Genomic DNA, 16,514 nt, shown 5'->3' with positions numbered 1-16,514 from the left:
AATATGCAAATGTGGAGTTATTGGACTTTTTTGGGGACTTGAAAATTTGTCCAGCCTCGATTTGTCCAATGTGAAGTTTCTTTCTTTATCATTTATTGCTATGGGCTTTTCAATCCTTCATTGATATAACATGAGGGACCCCATAGCTGGACCCCATTGCAGACTTGAACTAACTTTCTAACTCGGAAAACCCATATCATGTGACAGGGTGATAGTGTTGAAATTTGTTAAAATGGAGGCACGCCTTGAAGCCCGGGATTACTGGTTTACCAGTTTTAATTAAACTTAGCTTCGTTCCCATATGCTGGTCTGATTACTATAGTTAACAGCGTATGAGAAACAATAAATAAAAAGGCTCGTAATGGGAGGTAACTGTACATGCGGACGCAAACAATGACTCATCTCAGCTTAAAAACCACGATTGGCTGAAATTAAATACGTACTGCGATAACGAAATTGGAACAAAATTAGTTGTCCGCGATTGGAAAAAGCCCTCGATATTGGAACTCACAATATTTGAGGTTTTACTGTTTTGGGGGAGGATAACTCGGTGTGGCTTACTGGAGGAGCAGAGTAGGATTGTGCTGAGATAGCAGATGGAGCCAGAATGGATGGGATACAGTAACAAAACAACAAAAAAAAAAAAAGAGCTCACCCAGCATTGGTCATTGAGTTGTTAAAGATCCCACACTTTATTTTGTGAAGAGTAGGTGAGTTGTCACTTGCACCCTGACTAAATTCCAAATTCCTGCACCTTCAGTCGAATATCCTCATCCAGTTGTAAGCTGGAACATTTATTGCCGCAGTTGATGAAAGTTATGATTCATCCAATAAGACTTCGCAAAAAGAGCTGAAATCAAATACTGCACTACAATTCAACTCACTTCTGTGACGTTGTGCCAATTACCCAATTGGCTTCACCTGGAATCTTATAATTTCGTTAATAGTCATATGTCTGTAAAGAATATGGGTCTTTGATTAATATACTAAATTATGTAAGATTTCTTTTTTTACCGTCTAAGACTCATGTAAGCAGTTGTGTGCATGAATTGTGTTAAATGCATGGGGTTAATGAACAATGATGCTTTCTAATATGAGCATTTTAATGTGTCCACCTTTTGACATTTCTTGACTGCAGGAATGGTGGACACACCTTTGGCTTAACGAAGGCTTTGCCACCTGGATAGAGTACTTGTGTGTTGATCACTGCTTTCAAGACTTTCACATCTGGACCCAGTTCGTTGCCAAAGATCACAGCCGTGCCCTCGATTCAGATGGCTTGGAAAACAGTCATCCTGTCGAGGTACGTTCGTAGTTCAGAGAGTGACCAGTTTTTATGTTTCAGAGACCAGGAAGACATAGATAAACTTGTGAAGGATTGCATTTTTGAGTTGGTGGTGAGTGGATTTATAGGTTAACATGGGTGAGTATTCAATGTCTGCCACATAGGTTTAATATGGGTGAGTTCAGGCATTTTATATTTAACAAAGCGAATTTCGAAATTATTTTATACTAGTACGGCAACGTAACCGGGTCTTGACACTTGAATGGATCAAGGTCGCGCTGGGCATACTTGGCCCAAGATCACCAAGTGGCAATTGGCCTGATTTTTAATGTTGTATGTGTTAGATATCAGATCAAGCTAATTCCTCGTGCCAGAACTATATGATGGACAGCTACAGTTGCGCGTCTTCCTGCAGAGACAGCAAATACGAAGATGGTAGGATCACATACTTTAAACTATTTAATAAGAAAATGGAAATAATTTCCATAAAATATAACAGGTTGCAATAAATCGTAATGCACAGTGTTGCTTGGTGCATCATTGGTGTATCATCACTGAGGTTGAGATGAGTGGAACTTGTGAAAATAATTGATCTCTTCAATCATAACTCTCAACTGGTCTCATGTTCACTGAACTTGGACTTGAGCCGAACTCCCACTGCATCTGAGATGTGAAAACCCCTCCCACTTTAGGAACTCAGTTTTACTGAGGCAACCCCCCTGGTGCTCCCCACACTCTTCCGAAGGGCTCGAGTGAGTCACACCTCACCTGGCCGAATATTGCTCTGTGGCTCGTAACACTCCACATTTATGGAGCAGTTTGTTCGTCTCTTGGGTGATGCAAAACCATGGGACATGACTCATGGTAAATGGGAGGTTGAGAAAGGTGGAAAATAGATTAATGTCGTGTGTGGCGAGTCGGTCGGCCCTATATGGCCCGATATCTAAATGCGGATATTATAATGTGGCGAGCCCCCCTCTAAAGTTTTCACATTTTGATGGTTAGAAGCCAAATATCCACATTAACCTCTTCCTTATATTTCATCCACATGTGCTGTCCCGAAAAGACATGCAGATGTGACATTATGTTCAGGTAGTGGACAAAAAAGGAATCTGGGTAAATGAGGGACACCAAGCAATGGCTTCCACACAGGTTTGGCCGATATATTAATGAAGCAAATAACATCCCAGCATGCTTAGGGTCATGTATAAAATTCTGCACAAGCCTGATTGGGTCAGACTCGAGAGTCGTAGGAGCTGGCATTGGCTTCAACGCCATGTCTGGTTGTTGCAACATTCATACCCAGCCTGCCAGCATGTTGGTAATTGCTGCAGATTAAGAGCAGAGAGTTTGGATTAATGGTTACGAGTTTATCTATGTTGGAAAAAATAGAGATATACTGCATAAAAGAGCAATTATTATTGAGTGATGGTACACCACAAAGACAAGCAGGTGTCTGGAGGTATATTCAGTCGGAGGGCAATGGACAAGGGTGGTGCAGAGATGGCACACTTACCACTTGCCTTTGACCCGATTTCTGACCTGAATATAAACTATCGGAATGGTGCTGTCAGATGGACGTTTACCCGGGTATCTCGTCTACTAGCATTAGTTTGTGGCCGTTAAAGATCCCACAATGTCGTTCAAGAAATGTAGGTGAGTTGTTGCTGGCACTGAACAAATTTCAGATTCCTGCCAAATCTGCTCTTGTCGACCGTCAGATCTAGCCAACCAGTTGTGAAAGTCTTGGGCCAAATCTTCCCCTCGGCCGAGAAGGTCTGGTGTGTATTTTATGTTGGCATTGCTGTGATGTCCTTCATAATTTGCTGAATTTTAAATGTACAACTATTATATGACCCTTATTGCAGTGTGCATTTTTACTGGCATCATAATAATTAATCATTACAGCCAGCATAACAATTTTTCAGCATCGTCATTTTTTTTTGCATTTTGATGTATTTAAAAAAGTCAGACACCTTTCAAATTTCAATTTGTATTTTGTTCTTCACTAAATATTCTGCATTTGTGTGCTTAATTAGTGTTCCAGCAAATCTGCTGACTTGGCTTATTTGTAATTCTGACATGTGGGGCAGGTGGAGGTTGGCAACCCTGGAGAGGTGAATGAGATCTTTGATGCAATCTCATACAGCAAGGGGGCTTCCATTATTCGCATGCTACATGCGTTCATTGGTGATGCGGTGAGGAACAAAGTCCTTCCTTTTTCTCTCCTTCCCCCTCTTTCCCCCTTAAAAACTATGACTCATGAAAAATGAAGTGCAAGTAAATTGCATGAAATTTAAGAAATTGGATGGCATTATTTTACTTTTAGTGAATACCAAGGAAGTTGGTGGACAGTGACAATACAGCACGTGGGATTCAAAGGTTGAGTGATGGAATCCTGATGAAAGAGCACAGATTAGAACATTAAACAGGGCGATTGTATTTCATTTCCCCTTTTGTGACAGTGTACTATTGTGAAATTTGTTGTTAACCGACTCTGTGTAAATCCTATTACTCAATTAACAACCCCAAATAATCCACTGTCCACAAGGAAAAGTACATTTCATCAAAGAACATTTATTTTGCGGTACCACGGAGTCCAAAACACAGATGTAAACATCCACAATGATTTGCATTAAACTAAGCTTACATTTCCTGATGTGTGTGTGTGTGTGTGTGTGTGTGTGTGTGTGTGTGTGTGTGTGTGTGTGTGTGTGTGTGTGTGTGTGTGTGTGTGTGTGTGTGTGTGTGTGTGTGTGTGTGTGTGTGTGTGTGTGTGTGTGTATATATATATATATATATTGTTGTGGTTACCAAATTCGCAAACCACCATTCAGGTCCCTTAGGTGAGGTATCTCGGTAAGTGCATGTGTAGTTAGGCCCAAACCCGTTGTCTAGTGGGAATACATGTCATTTATGCGAGCTGCGACTCTTCAGGATAGCCGTTTTTCTTTTACTATCTTTATTTTAGACCAACCACCATGATTACCATCACAACCACAACATCAACCACCGACCACAACCACCGCTTCACCACAACCGCCACGACCTTCACGTCACACCTCGCAACCGTAGCATCGCCACCGTTCTTGCCCCGCTGTGGGTACCGGTGTTGGACTCGTGCAGGGCGCACGTTGAACAGCGTGTACAAAATCACGGATTTTGTGCTTCAAAAACGGATCAAAAACGACACACGCCCACTTTTTGCCGTCCAATCGGTGAGCGAGGGGCGATTTGGCCGCGCCTCCAGAACGATCGATATATGCAAATTTGTGGATCAAAAAGCCTTCACGCCCACTTTTTCTCGGGCCAATGGGGAGCGAGGTGAAAGGTCAAAGGGAGGGGGTCAAAGGCGAAGCTACGGGGGGATAAAAGGACCGTGTTCGTCAGTCAGAAGAACGAGAAAGAGTCAGAGAGTGTGGAAGTCTGGAGCCCGAAGCCTGCAGTAGCTGGAGAAGCTGAAGAGAGTCGCGAAGGGGAGAGTCGATCGGAGAGTCCAACGAGGAGAGCCCAAAGAGGAGTCCAGGGTGGAAAGTCCAGAGGCGGAGAGGCGGCAACGGCGAAGGCAGACGAGGGGGTGCTCGCGTCGGTGCCGGGAGCTGCACGCCCGAGGGAGGCCGGCAGCGCGACCTGGCCGAGGTGGAGACGCACACCAGGGATAATAAAGATCCTCTATACCCCGAGCATCAGCAACCCCCTCCTGTTTCCCCCCGCGCTGAGATAGTGCGACCAAGGGGGCCCCGTTCCCACCCCCTACCAGACACCGTCCACGAGGCCCGCGGGTTGCGGGGCCATCGCCGCTCCGCGTCTCATCACCAGACGGGTAGGCCCGACCCGGTCTTGGCCTCAGGCCTGCCTCATTCTTGAGGGTATTTCTTTTCCTTGGTTTTGGGTATGTGTTGTCGGCGCCGTCTGTGAAGTAGAATTGTATAAGTGTTGCCGTGTGCTCGGTAGTCGGTATTAGCTCTGCACTGGGTTTTCACTTTTATGTTTGCTTTTTGTGTAAATGGAATTGTGTTTTCTTTTTTTTGTGTGCTTTTGGTGGAATTGTATTTGTGTGCTTCCCGTGTGCCGCGAATAAATGTGCTTTATTGTTGAACTGTTCTCCCGCTTCGCTTCGTCTTTTCCTCCATTGAATCCCCATCTTGCTTCACGTAAAGGGTTGGTAGTGGGCTGAATACGCCCGATAATTAATCGAACCGTCGAGGTCGACGATAACACCGCTCGGTTATTCTGATAGTACGGAACGGGTCGCTTAAGTGGCCCGTGTCCGAAGTCGACCTGCGGCGAGGTGCGATCGCCCGGTCTACCCTCCGCGTGGGTACTTAGGTAGGTCGAATTTGGCGAGCAAACCTATCCCACGCGGGGGCTGATTGGCTCGATCGCGGTGAGACCGAAAGGTCCACCCGTGACTGGTTCCCGGCGTTAGTCCGAGAGGGTCACGACTGGATTGTCCGTCCGGTGGGCGACGTGCCGCGATTCGAGTTACGTGGCCGTCAGCACGCCGGCGGGCGCGAAATCCGCAACACTGGTGTCAGAAGTGGGATACAAATTCATCGCCCTCCTCGCGGCACTGGTATCGGAGAACAGGAAAACGGGCTGTCCTGTCTCCGGCTAAATTCACGGGAATCGGTCCAGGGGTGAGAGAAGCGACCCCCGATTCCCTCCAAATTACGAGCGAGCAAATTAACCCTTCACGAGAAGCAAGATGGCGTCTCAAGGCGAGCGGGAGCCGGGGGTATTAGAAATGGATGTAGAATGTGTAGAATCCATGGTCCAGGATGGAATCCCCGAGCAGGAAATGTTGATTGTGCAGGAACACGGACTCGCCCAACTGAACCCAGGGCCCGAGGTGGGTGCGGCAGCGGCCGCGGTGTATGACACCTCCCCCCCCTCCACCAAGACCCTTCCCCAACCCCTGCCGAAACGGCTCACTTGAGTGCATCCGACATGGCCCAGCTATTCACCATGCTGGCACAAATGAATGCGGCAATGACAAATGAAATAAAAAACGAAATGAAAGACATGAACAAACAAATAAACGAAAAGATGGATACAAATAAAAACGAAATGAAAGACATGAACAAGCAAATGAATGAAGTGAAAACGACGATGGATACAAATACAAACGAAATGAAAGGCATGAACGAAAAGATGGATACAAATACAAATGAAATGAAAAACGAAATGAACAAGCAAATAAACGGAATGGAAGCAAACATGAAGGAAGAAATGAAAGAGCTACGGGGTGAGACGCAGAACATGGGAATGAGCCTGAAAGGAAGCTTGGAAGAACTAAAAATCGAAATGAAAAAGGAAGTCGACACGATACGAGCGGAGGTGACCGGGTTAAAAGAGAAAGTAAAAGGAGTGGGAGTCGCAATGGAAGAAAGTAAACAAGAGAGTGTAAACGAAATAAAGACGGTGGTGGGAAAAATAGACAAAGTAGGAAAAGGATTGGGAGAAGTAAAACAGGGACAAGACCAAATAAAGGAGGAAATCGGGAGGAACACGACGGCGATAGAGGAATTAAAAAGAGAACAAGGGAAAATAAAGGAGGGATTGGGAGCCGTGAAGGAGGACTGTGAGAAAAGACATCGGGAAATGACAGACAAAGTTGAAAACCTGCGAAAGGAGGGAAAAGCGGAGACACAGAAAGGATTAAAGAAGGTGGCGGAGGAATGTAGAAAGAGACATGAGGAGGTAATTAATGAAATGGAGCGGAAAGCCGGAGAAAAGACAGAGGAACTGGGGGAGCAGATAGGAAAAAACCGGGGCGAGACAGAAGAGCAGTTTAGGACAACGAGGGAGGAAATATCCAAGACAAATAAGATGGTGACACAGGTACAAGGGGAGGTGGAGCAAATAAGAGAAAAAGTCGGGGAACTGTCGTTAGGAACGATAGGGGAGGAAATAAAGGGGAAAATGGAGGAAATGGAGAAGAGACTGACGGATAGGGTGGAGGCCCGGTGTGAGAAGCAGGGTGGCCTCCTTCGGGAACAGGGGGAGAGGATATACTCCCTCGAGGCGGATCGTGCCCAGGTGGGGCCGGTGTCACAGGGCGGAGGAGGAGGCTTGCCTGATGCGGGGGTGAGCATGCCAAGCTTGGGGAGGGTAGAGACCGCGGGGTCTTTTGGCCTAATGGGGGTACCCGGAATGACTGTTCCAGGGGGTGTGCAGAGTGTGAGTCCAATGGCTTGGGAGAATAAGCGGGACGACGCGGGGCACGGACAGACGCAGACAAGGGTGGTGGAGCCCCCGGGCAAATGGCTCGGACCCTGCGGGAGTGAGGCACCGTTGGGACTGGGGAGGTACACTCCGCCCGGAGTCCCTAGGGAACGGGAGGAGACCTCGAAAGAACCGAGGGTGCCGCTACCCCCGTACGATGGCAAGACGGACTTGAGGGCATATATGGCCCAGTTCCAGTGTGTTGCCAGAGGCAATGGCTGGAACGAGGTGCAGGGTGTGGCACAACTCACAGCGGCCCTGCGTGGCGTGGCTTTGGAAGTCCTGACCACGGTACCCAGTGAGGGGCGACCCTGGAGGATCTCCATTCGGCCCTAAAAAACCGATTTGGCATGGACCAGCAGAGCGAGCTTGTTAAAGCTCAGCTCAATGGGCGCAAACGACGTCCCCAGGAATCACTGGGAGAATTGGCACATGACATTCGCCGCTTGGTGGGGATCGCGCACACCAACATGCCGCCGGAGTACCGGGAGGAGATTGCCCTGGACCATTTCCTTCGAGCAATAGGGGGCACCGATGTCGGAGCATTGCTCACCGTATGGCGCCCGGACAACCTCCAGAAGGCGGCTGATACTGCTGCCTGCTGGGAGGCAGCCAGAACGCCATTGGGAGGGGCTGGGCGCCATGCGGTGGCAGTCCGACAGGTGGACCCCGTGCACGACAGTGCGCTGGGAGCCGGGGCAACCCTGGGCGACCAAGCGCGAGTGGAAAGGATGGTGCAGGGCATGTTCGACCGCCGGTTCGGGAGACCTGTGGAGAGGCGGTCGGGCCCGGGAAGGGCGGGAGATGGGCCATCGGGGGGTACCCCAATTCGGAATGGAGGGGGTATAATTCGGCGTACTGGAGGCAAACACCTTACCAGAAGAGGTGTTATAATTGTGGCGCAGGGGACCACCTGCACCGGCGGTGCAACGCCCGCGCAGGGAAAGGCCCCCCCGAAGACAAGGGCCGCAGCCCCCTAGAACACCAACCCCGGCCCGGATCAATAGGGATAGCCAGGCCCAACCATCCCCCCCCCACCAGTCCCCGGGAAACTAAGAAGTGCCGAACATGTAGGGCCGTGTTCGGCAGACTCAGACGGAGAAGAGCCCTCAGAACTGCGACAGGTCATCAGTTGTGGCCAAATTGGCAAAGGTAGCTTAACAATTCGGTGCAAGATTGCCGGCGTAGGGGTAGACGCCGTGGTGGACACAGGAGCAAGCGCCACGATCATCAGCCCTGTGGTCCTTGATTCGAGTGTAGACGGTTGGGATGAGATCCACCGTCTGCAAAACCATAGTTTGCAGCTAGCTACCGGGGCAACGGCCCCTATCATAGGACGTGGTTTCGTGTCGTTTAAATTGGGCACTGTGAAAACCAAGATAGAGGTTTGGGTGGCAGAGGTGTACGACCCATGTCTAATAGGGTTGGATGTGCTGACGGCCGGTGGTTGTAAGATCGACTTGGGCCGGGGGGTCATGCAGTTGGGTGGTGAGGAGTTGCCGTTAGGAGGCGTGAGCACGGATGAGAAGGTGGAGCTGGAGGCTCCTGACTCCGTGGTCATTCCCCCGGGTGCCGAGGCGGTGGTCCCGGCCCGGTGGCGAGCACCCCCAACGTGGCAGGGCCCCTGCGGCCTAGCGGAACTACCGGCAGGGCCGTCAACCCCGGGCTTAGTCGTGGGCCGCACCCTGGTAAGTACCGACGGGCCAGTAGTGCCCGTACGGGTGATAAATGTTAGCACGGAACCACGCACTATCAGGAAGGGCACGAAGGTGGCAGATTGCATCCCAGTAAAAGAGGTCGCAGAGCTGAGGGACGATAACGTCGAGCCGGACCGGCCCCAGAAGGAGTCTCCAGACTCGATTAGGAATTGGCCCGGTCCCATTTGTGAGATGGTAAATCGGAGTAGTGTAGATTTGGAGGAGGCCCAGCGGGAGGCCTTATACAAGCTGGTCGACCGACACATCGGGATCTTCTCCTTGTCACCCGGGGATATTGGACGTACGGGCCTGGTGCAACATCAGATCCACACCAATGGGGCCCGGCCTGTCCGTCAGCCTGCTCGAAGGCTCCCATGGAGCAAAAGAGAGGAGGCTGATGAACAGGTTGAAAAGATGCTCAATGCAGGTGTCATCGAGCCCTCGGGAAGTCCTTGGATGTCACCAGTTGTGCTGGTTAAAAAGAAGGATGGGACCACGCGTTTCTGTGTGGACTATCGCCAGCTGAACAACGTGACACTCAAAGACTCCTATCCCCTGCCTAGAATTGACGATACCCTCGACGCCGTTGCAGGCTCTAAATGGTTCTCAACTTTGGACCTCAAGAGTGGGTATTGGCAGGTGGAGATGGATAAGACGGGGAAGGAGAAAACGGCATTTTCCACAGGGAAGGGACTGTATCAGTTCACTGTGATGCCGTTCGGTTTGTGTAACGCCCCCGCCACCTTTGAGAGACTGATGGAGCGTGTACTAGGCGGCATGCCGTGGCAGTCATGCCTGGTGTATCTGGATGACGTCCTGGTACACGCTAAAACATTCACCCAGGGGATAGCCAATTTGGACCAGGTGTTTGGGCACCTCAGGCAGGCAGGGCTGAAATTGAGCCCAGAGAAATGCACTTTGTTCGCGACAGAGGTGGCCTATCTCGGACACGTGATAGGCCGCGAGGGGGTGAAGACCGACCCCGGAAAAATTACAGCGGTAGAGGAGTGGCCCGTACCTCCAACTGTCAAACAGGTGCGGGGCTTTTTGGGACTTTGCTCCTACTACCGGCGTTTCGTGGCAAACTTTGCGGAGATAGCCAGGCCCCTTCACCGGTTGACGGAGAAGGGGTTGAGATTTAATTGGACGGAGGAGTGCCAGGAGGCCTTCCTCAAATTGAAGGGGTGTTTGACATCCGCACCTGTTTTAGCGTACCCCACCGATGACGGGATGTATACCCTGGACACGGATGCAAGCCAGGAAGGATTGGGAGCAGTCTTGTCTCAGACACAGGGGGGCGTGGAAAGAGTGATCGCGTATTACAGTCGGGCCATGAGTAGGCCCGAACGAAATTATTGCATAACTCGTAAGGAACTATTGGCTATGCTGTCTGCCGTGAGCCATTTCCACCCGTACTTGTACGGGAGGAAATTTTTGGTTCGAACTGACCATTCCTCCTTGCAATGGCTCTTACGGTTCAAGGAACCGGAGGGCCAAATTGCAAGGTGGTTGGAAAAATTGCAGCAGTACGATTTCAGTGTGGTCCATAGAGCCGGTAAGGCTCATGGGAATGCCGATGCGCTCTCTCGACGCCCCTGTCTGAGGGAAAACTGCAAATATTGTACGAGACATGAGGAGAGGGACCAATTGGCAGACGCCTCCCCGAAACTCCCAGTCCGTGCGGCCCGGATGGTAGGCCCAACTTTGCCACTAACCGCGGGAGAGGAATTTGGTGGATTGGCATGGAGCACGGCCCAGCGGGAAGACCCCGTGCTAGGGCCAGTGTACAAAGGGGTCCAGGAAAACAGGAGGCCCAGTGGGGAGGAAATCGCCCCATTCGGGGCGCGAACAAAGGCATACTGGGCTCAGTGGAGGACCCTAGAAATGAGGGACAACATCTTGTATCGCAAGTGGGTGGAGATTCCTTCTGAACAAACTTCTTGGCTGGTGATAGTCCCTGATGGGTTTAAGACCCAAATTTTGAAACAGGTGCACGGTACCCGCGCCGGCGGCCATTTGGGCAGGACCAAAACAAAATCTCGGGCCCGCCGGCGGTTCTATTGGGTTAACATGGGGCGCGATGTACAGGACTGGTGTCGAGCATGCGACGCCTGTACTGCAAAAGGGACCGCCACAGAGGATGAGGGCCCCACTCCAACTACATCAGGTTGGGGCTCCCCTGGAGCGAGTGGCCATGGACATTTTGGGACCACTGCCCCCACTCGCCAGGGTAATAAGTACGTCCTCGTAATTATGGACTATTTCACCAAATGGCCAGAAGCCTTTGCCCTTCCCAGCCAGGAAGCAGGGGTTGTGGCCAAGGCCTTCGTAGAAGGATTTACATGCCGGTATGGGATTCCGCAGGAGCTGCACACGGACCAGGGACGAAATTTTGAGAGTGAATTACTAAAAGAGGTGTGCAGGCTCCTGGAAATTCGAAAAACACGGACAACGCCACTGAGACCACAGTCTGATGGCATGGTGGAGAGGTTCAACAGGACCCTGGTCCAACAGTTGGCCCTCTTCACCGCCACTAACCAGGAGGACTGGGACGAACACCTTCCGTACCTCCTGATGGCCTATCGCGCGTCCCAGCACGGGTCTACCGCATGTAGTCCGGCGCTGGTGATGTATGGACGGGAGCTGAGAAGCCCCGTCGATTTATTGTGCGGTCCGACGCCTGAGCGGCTTGATAGGCCCCCGGGGGAGGGCTATGCCCGTCGGTTGGAGGAGGGCTTGGAGAAGGTCCACGCCTTCGCACGACACCAGCTCCAACAGGCGGGCATAAAAATGAAGCGCAGGTACGACCACCGGAGCCAGGTGAGCAAATACCCACCGGGGGCAAAGATTTGGTTCTTTAACCCCCGGCGAAGGAAGGGCAGATGCCCGAAGCTCACCTCACCTTGGCAGGGCCCGGGGGTCGTCCTGGCGCAAGTCAGTGACGTGGTCCTAAAAATTAAAATGGGACCACGAGCCCTCCCCCGGATCGTCCACGCGGACCGCCTGAGGCCTTACAAGGGCGACCTTACGCCCTCATGGATATGTCTTGCCGGAGGAGTCGGTGCTGGAACAGCCGCTCCCGCAGAGGCGCAGGGCTCTCAGAGTCTTGCGACGAGTTCACGAGCCCAGTAGGAAGGGAGGAAATTCCCCCCCCTTGGGAAATTGATTTTTGGGACATTCGAGGACAGTGACAGACTTGTGGATGTGTAGAGAGGGGATGTAGTTTAGCTACGTAGGTTAAAAGGGAACGTGCTACTAGTTTAAGGGACGACGTGGGAGCACGAGTTAGTTAGGGGAGGTAGTTAGGAGGATGGCAGAGTTCGGTGGTGTGTGTGTTGAAGAGTTGGTGAGTTGTGAGGTGAGTACTTGTTGAGTGAGTGAGGCCAGCGGGTCTGTGTGAGTGGAGCGAATGGGGAATGGATGGTGCGATGAGTGATTGGGGAGGAGTGACTCCCGCCCAAGGGACCCCGGGGTCAGTGTAGAGTGAGTTAGCTGGGTTAGTTAAATTGAAAAATGGAGGTCGTGTTGTTGTTGGTGGGAAGGTAGGCTCGAAACCCATTTGGAGGGGTGCAGGAGCCCTGTTGACGGGCTTGGGAGCGTGGCTGCGAAAGGTGAGTATCGCTGAGTGGGTACCCCGGGCACCAGGCTAGTCGGCCGTGGTAGGCCAAGGGCCCGTGGGGGCCGGGATAGCGTAGTGGGCACGGGTGCGCCTGCTTGGTGCGGGGGCCCGGGGCGCCATTAGCCGCGTGGGCAGTGTTGTGGGCACGGGTGACCCTCGGAAAGGGGCCCGGGAGGCCGGCCTGCCACGTGTGCGTTTCAGGGGAGGTGCCATGGGGGCACTCCCCGGTGTTAGGGAGCTGGTAGGCTCGGAGGCAGTGTAGTGCCCGGGGTGCCATAGCGGGAGATTCGGCAGAGGGTCGTGCCTGCCAAAGGGAGCCACGTGTCCCAGCCAGGAGACCGTGTGAGGGCACGGAGAGAAAATTGGGGGGCGAGGCCCGAAATTGTGAGGACACCAACACAGGCGACGGGAATCTGGGTTGTTAGAACCAATAGTTTAAGCGAGAGGCGCTTGTTGAAAGCCCCGGGGTAGTTTAACAGTTAAATGGTTAGGGTAGATTAGGAGATGTACCCCTCCGCACCATCCATCCCCTCGCTGTCGTTGTGGGCCGCTGGACCCACTTGGTGTTAAGATCGCTGAACTCTGGGGAGGCCATTCTGAGGCTTGAGTTGGGCCTCGACACAGGACGTTAGCTCTCCCTTATTCCCCTCCGGGAAGGGAACGTAGGGGTTGGGAGTCGGCTAGGTGACAGGATAGGTTAGCCGAACAAGGACAGTACAGGGGGTTAGGGGACGATTTATAGTGGGGAAGTAAAATAAAAACAACAGAAAAAAAAATAAGTTGGGGCTAAATTGGGGTTTGACAAATTAAGGGAGTGGGTATGTACAGTGACAGGCAAAGGCGATAGGTGGGAGGGAGACAGGTAGGTAGGTCCGAGCCCGCCTTCCAAGTGGCCAGCACCACCGCACTCCCTCCACCAACCTCCACTGAACGGCAAAAGCTGGCCAACTTCATCGGCTGGCCGTGTTTTGTCTTCAAGGCGGAGGCCGGCCAACTTCATCGGCAGCTGTTGTTTTGCTGCAAGGCCTGTGCCATCGGCTGGCCGTGTTTGCTTCAAGGCCTGTGCCGGCCAGTTCATCTGCTGGCTGTTTTTCTTCAAGGCCTGTGCCGGCCAGTTCATCTGCCGGCTGTGTTTGCCTGCAGCGGCCTTCTTCTGCGGGCTGTGTTTGCCTGCCACCTTTGCCATGCCATGCCTACTGCCCACGTGCACCAGCCCCGTTCAATTTTTGCTTTGCCCCACCCCCCTGTTCATTGCCATGTGCGCCAGGATCAGCAAGCAACAGTTTGCAAGCTGCAAGAACTGCCCCGTTGGCAGCCACAACACGGGCCTGCAGTGGCGGCCCGTGCACCGTGTTTTGCGTCCATCCATTCATGCATCCATTCGTTGTGCTCATTGCGTGTGCCACTTGAGCTGGCACGGAGACTGCGTTGTGCAGCCCAAGCACCGTTGTGGTTCACTGCGTTCAGTTCAAAAGGGAAGGCCTTGGACTGCGTGTGAGCAGCCAGCCACGTTCCCTGTCACCTGCATTGTTTTGAGCCAGAGACTGCATGCGGGCAGCCTGGCTCCCTGCTAACTGCTTTTCTTTTGCAGAGTTCAGTGATCCTGGGCCATGGTTTAGTGTAAAATTTGTAAGTTAAGGTTAAGATGTACTGTAAATATGAGTGCGCCCCTGGCATGTCTGTCTAGCGCCGGCAATTTTATTTAAGTCGTCCGTGTGAGTGAGTTTGTTTAGGTAGTTACGCAGCCCTCAGGTTATTTATTTTGGGGACACGAATACCATGAATGTCGCACTCAGGGATCCGTAGGTAAAATGTACTAGGGGAAAACTACACATGATGGCACACGAAAATTTGACGACTCGGGACGAGTCTGTAAAAAGGGAAGGGGGTAGTGTTGTGGTTACCAAATTCGCAAACCACCATTCAGGTCCCTTAGGTGAGGTATCTCGGTAAGTGCATGTGTAGTTAGGCCCAAACCCGTTGTCTAGTGGGAATACATGTCATTTATGCGAGCTGCGACTCTTCAGGATAGCCGTTTTTCTTTTACTATCTTTATTTTAGACCAACCGCCATGATTACCATCACAACCACAACATCAACCACCGACCACAACCACCGCTTCACCACAACCGCCACGACCTTCACGTCACACCTCGCAACCGTAGCATCTCCACCGTTCTTGCCCCGCTGTGGGTACCGGTGTTGGACTCGTGCAGGGCGCACGTTGAACAGCGTGTACAAAATCACGGATTTTGTGCTTCAAAAACGGATCAAAAACGACACACGCCCACTTTTTGCCGTCCAATCGGTGAGCGAGGGGCGATTTGGCCCCGCCTCCAGAACGATCGATATATGCAAATTTGTGGATCAAAAAGCCTTCACGCCCACTTTTTCTCGGGCCAATGGGGAGCGAGGTGAAAGGTCAAAGGGAGGGGGTCAAAGGCGAAGCTACGGGGGGATAAAAGGACCGTGTTCGTCAGTCAGAAGAACGAGAAAGAGTCAGAGAGTGTGGAAGTCTGGAGCCCGAAGCCTGCAGTAGCTGGAGAAGCTGAAGAGAGTCGCGAAGGGGAGAGTCGATCGGAGAGTCCAACGAGGAGAGCCCAAAGAGGAGTCCAGGGTGGAAAGTCCAGAGGCGGAGAGGCGGCAACGGCGAAGGCAGACGAGGGGTGCTCGCGTCGGTGCCGGGAGCTGCACGCCCGAGGGAGGCCGGCAGCGCGACCTGGCCGAGGTGGAGACGCACACCATGGATAATAAAGATCCTCTATACCCCGAGCATCAGCAACCCCTCCTGTTTCCCCCCGCGCTGAGATAGTGCGACCAAGGGGGCCCCGTTCCCACCCCCTACCAGACACCGTCCACGAGGCCCGCGGGTTGCGGGGCCATCGCCGCTCCGCGTCTCATCACCAGACGGGTAGGCCCGACCCGGTCTCGGCCTCAGGCCTGCCTCATTCTTGAGGGTATTTCTTTTCCTTGGTTTTGGGTATGTGTTGTCGGCGCCGTCTGTGAAGTAGAATTGTATAAGTGTTGCCGTGTGCTCGGTAGTCGGTATTAGCTCTGCACTGGGTTTTCACTTTTATGTTTGCTTTTTGTGTAAATGGAATTGTGTTTTCTTTTTTGTGTGCTTTTGGTGGAATTGTATTTGTGTGCTTCCCGTGTGCCGCGAATAAATGTGCTTTATTGTTGAACTGTTCTCCCGCTTCGCTTCGTCTTTTCCTCCATTGAATCCCCATCTTGCTTCACGTAAAGGGTTGGTAGTGGGCTGAATACGCCCGATAATTAATCGAACCGTCGAGGTCGACGATAACACCGCTCGGTTATTCTGATAGTACGGAACGGGTCGCTTAAGTGGCCCGTGTCCGAAGTCGACCTGCGGCGAGGTGCGATCGCCCGGTCTACCCTCCGCGTGGGTACTTAGGTAGGTCGAATTTGGCGAGCAACCCTATCCCACGCGGGGGCCGATTGGCTCGATCGCGGTGAGACCGAAAGGTCCACCCGTGACTGGTTCCCGGCGTTAGTCCGAGAGGGTCACGACTGGATTGTCCGTCCGGTGGGCGACGTGCCGCGATTCGAGTTACGTGGCCGTCAGCACGCCGGCGGGCGCGAAATCCGCAACAATATATATATATATATATATATATATATATATATATATATATATATATATATATATATATATATATATATA

General features: G+C 51.9%; 1 protein-coding gene across 1 annotated transcript in view; it reads left to right on the top strand.

The window, feature by feature from the left end:
• LOC147031492 (puromycin-sensitive aminopeptidase-like) overlaps positions 1-16,514 on the top strand; it is a 131,403-nt gene that overhangs the window by 39,595 nt on the left and 75,294 nt on the right. Inside the window, exons 10-11 of the mRNA XM_085864090.1 lie at positions 1,139-1,303; positions 3,379-3,483. Of these exons, the coding sequence (XP_085720216.1) occupies positions 1,139-1,303; positions 3,379-3,483 (270 nt within the window). The remainder of the gene's footprint in view (positions 1-1,138; positions 1,304-3,378; positions 3,484-16,514) is intronic.

Source organism: Eptatretus burgeri, chromosome 2 (genome assembly GCF_056783735.1).
Source record: "Eptatretus burgeri isolate ZD-2024b chromosome 2, Ebu_testis_v1, whole genome shotgun sequence".
Classification (NCBI taxonomy): domain Eukaryota; kingdom Metazoa; phylum Chordata; class Myxini; order Myxiniformes; family Myxinidae; genus Eptatretus; species Eptatretus burgeri.
Note: the sequence above shows the minus strand (reverse complement) of the source record. Positions and strands in the feature narration are given on the sequence as shown.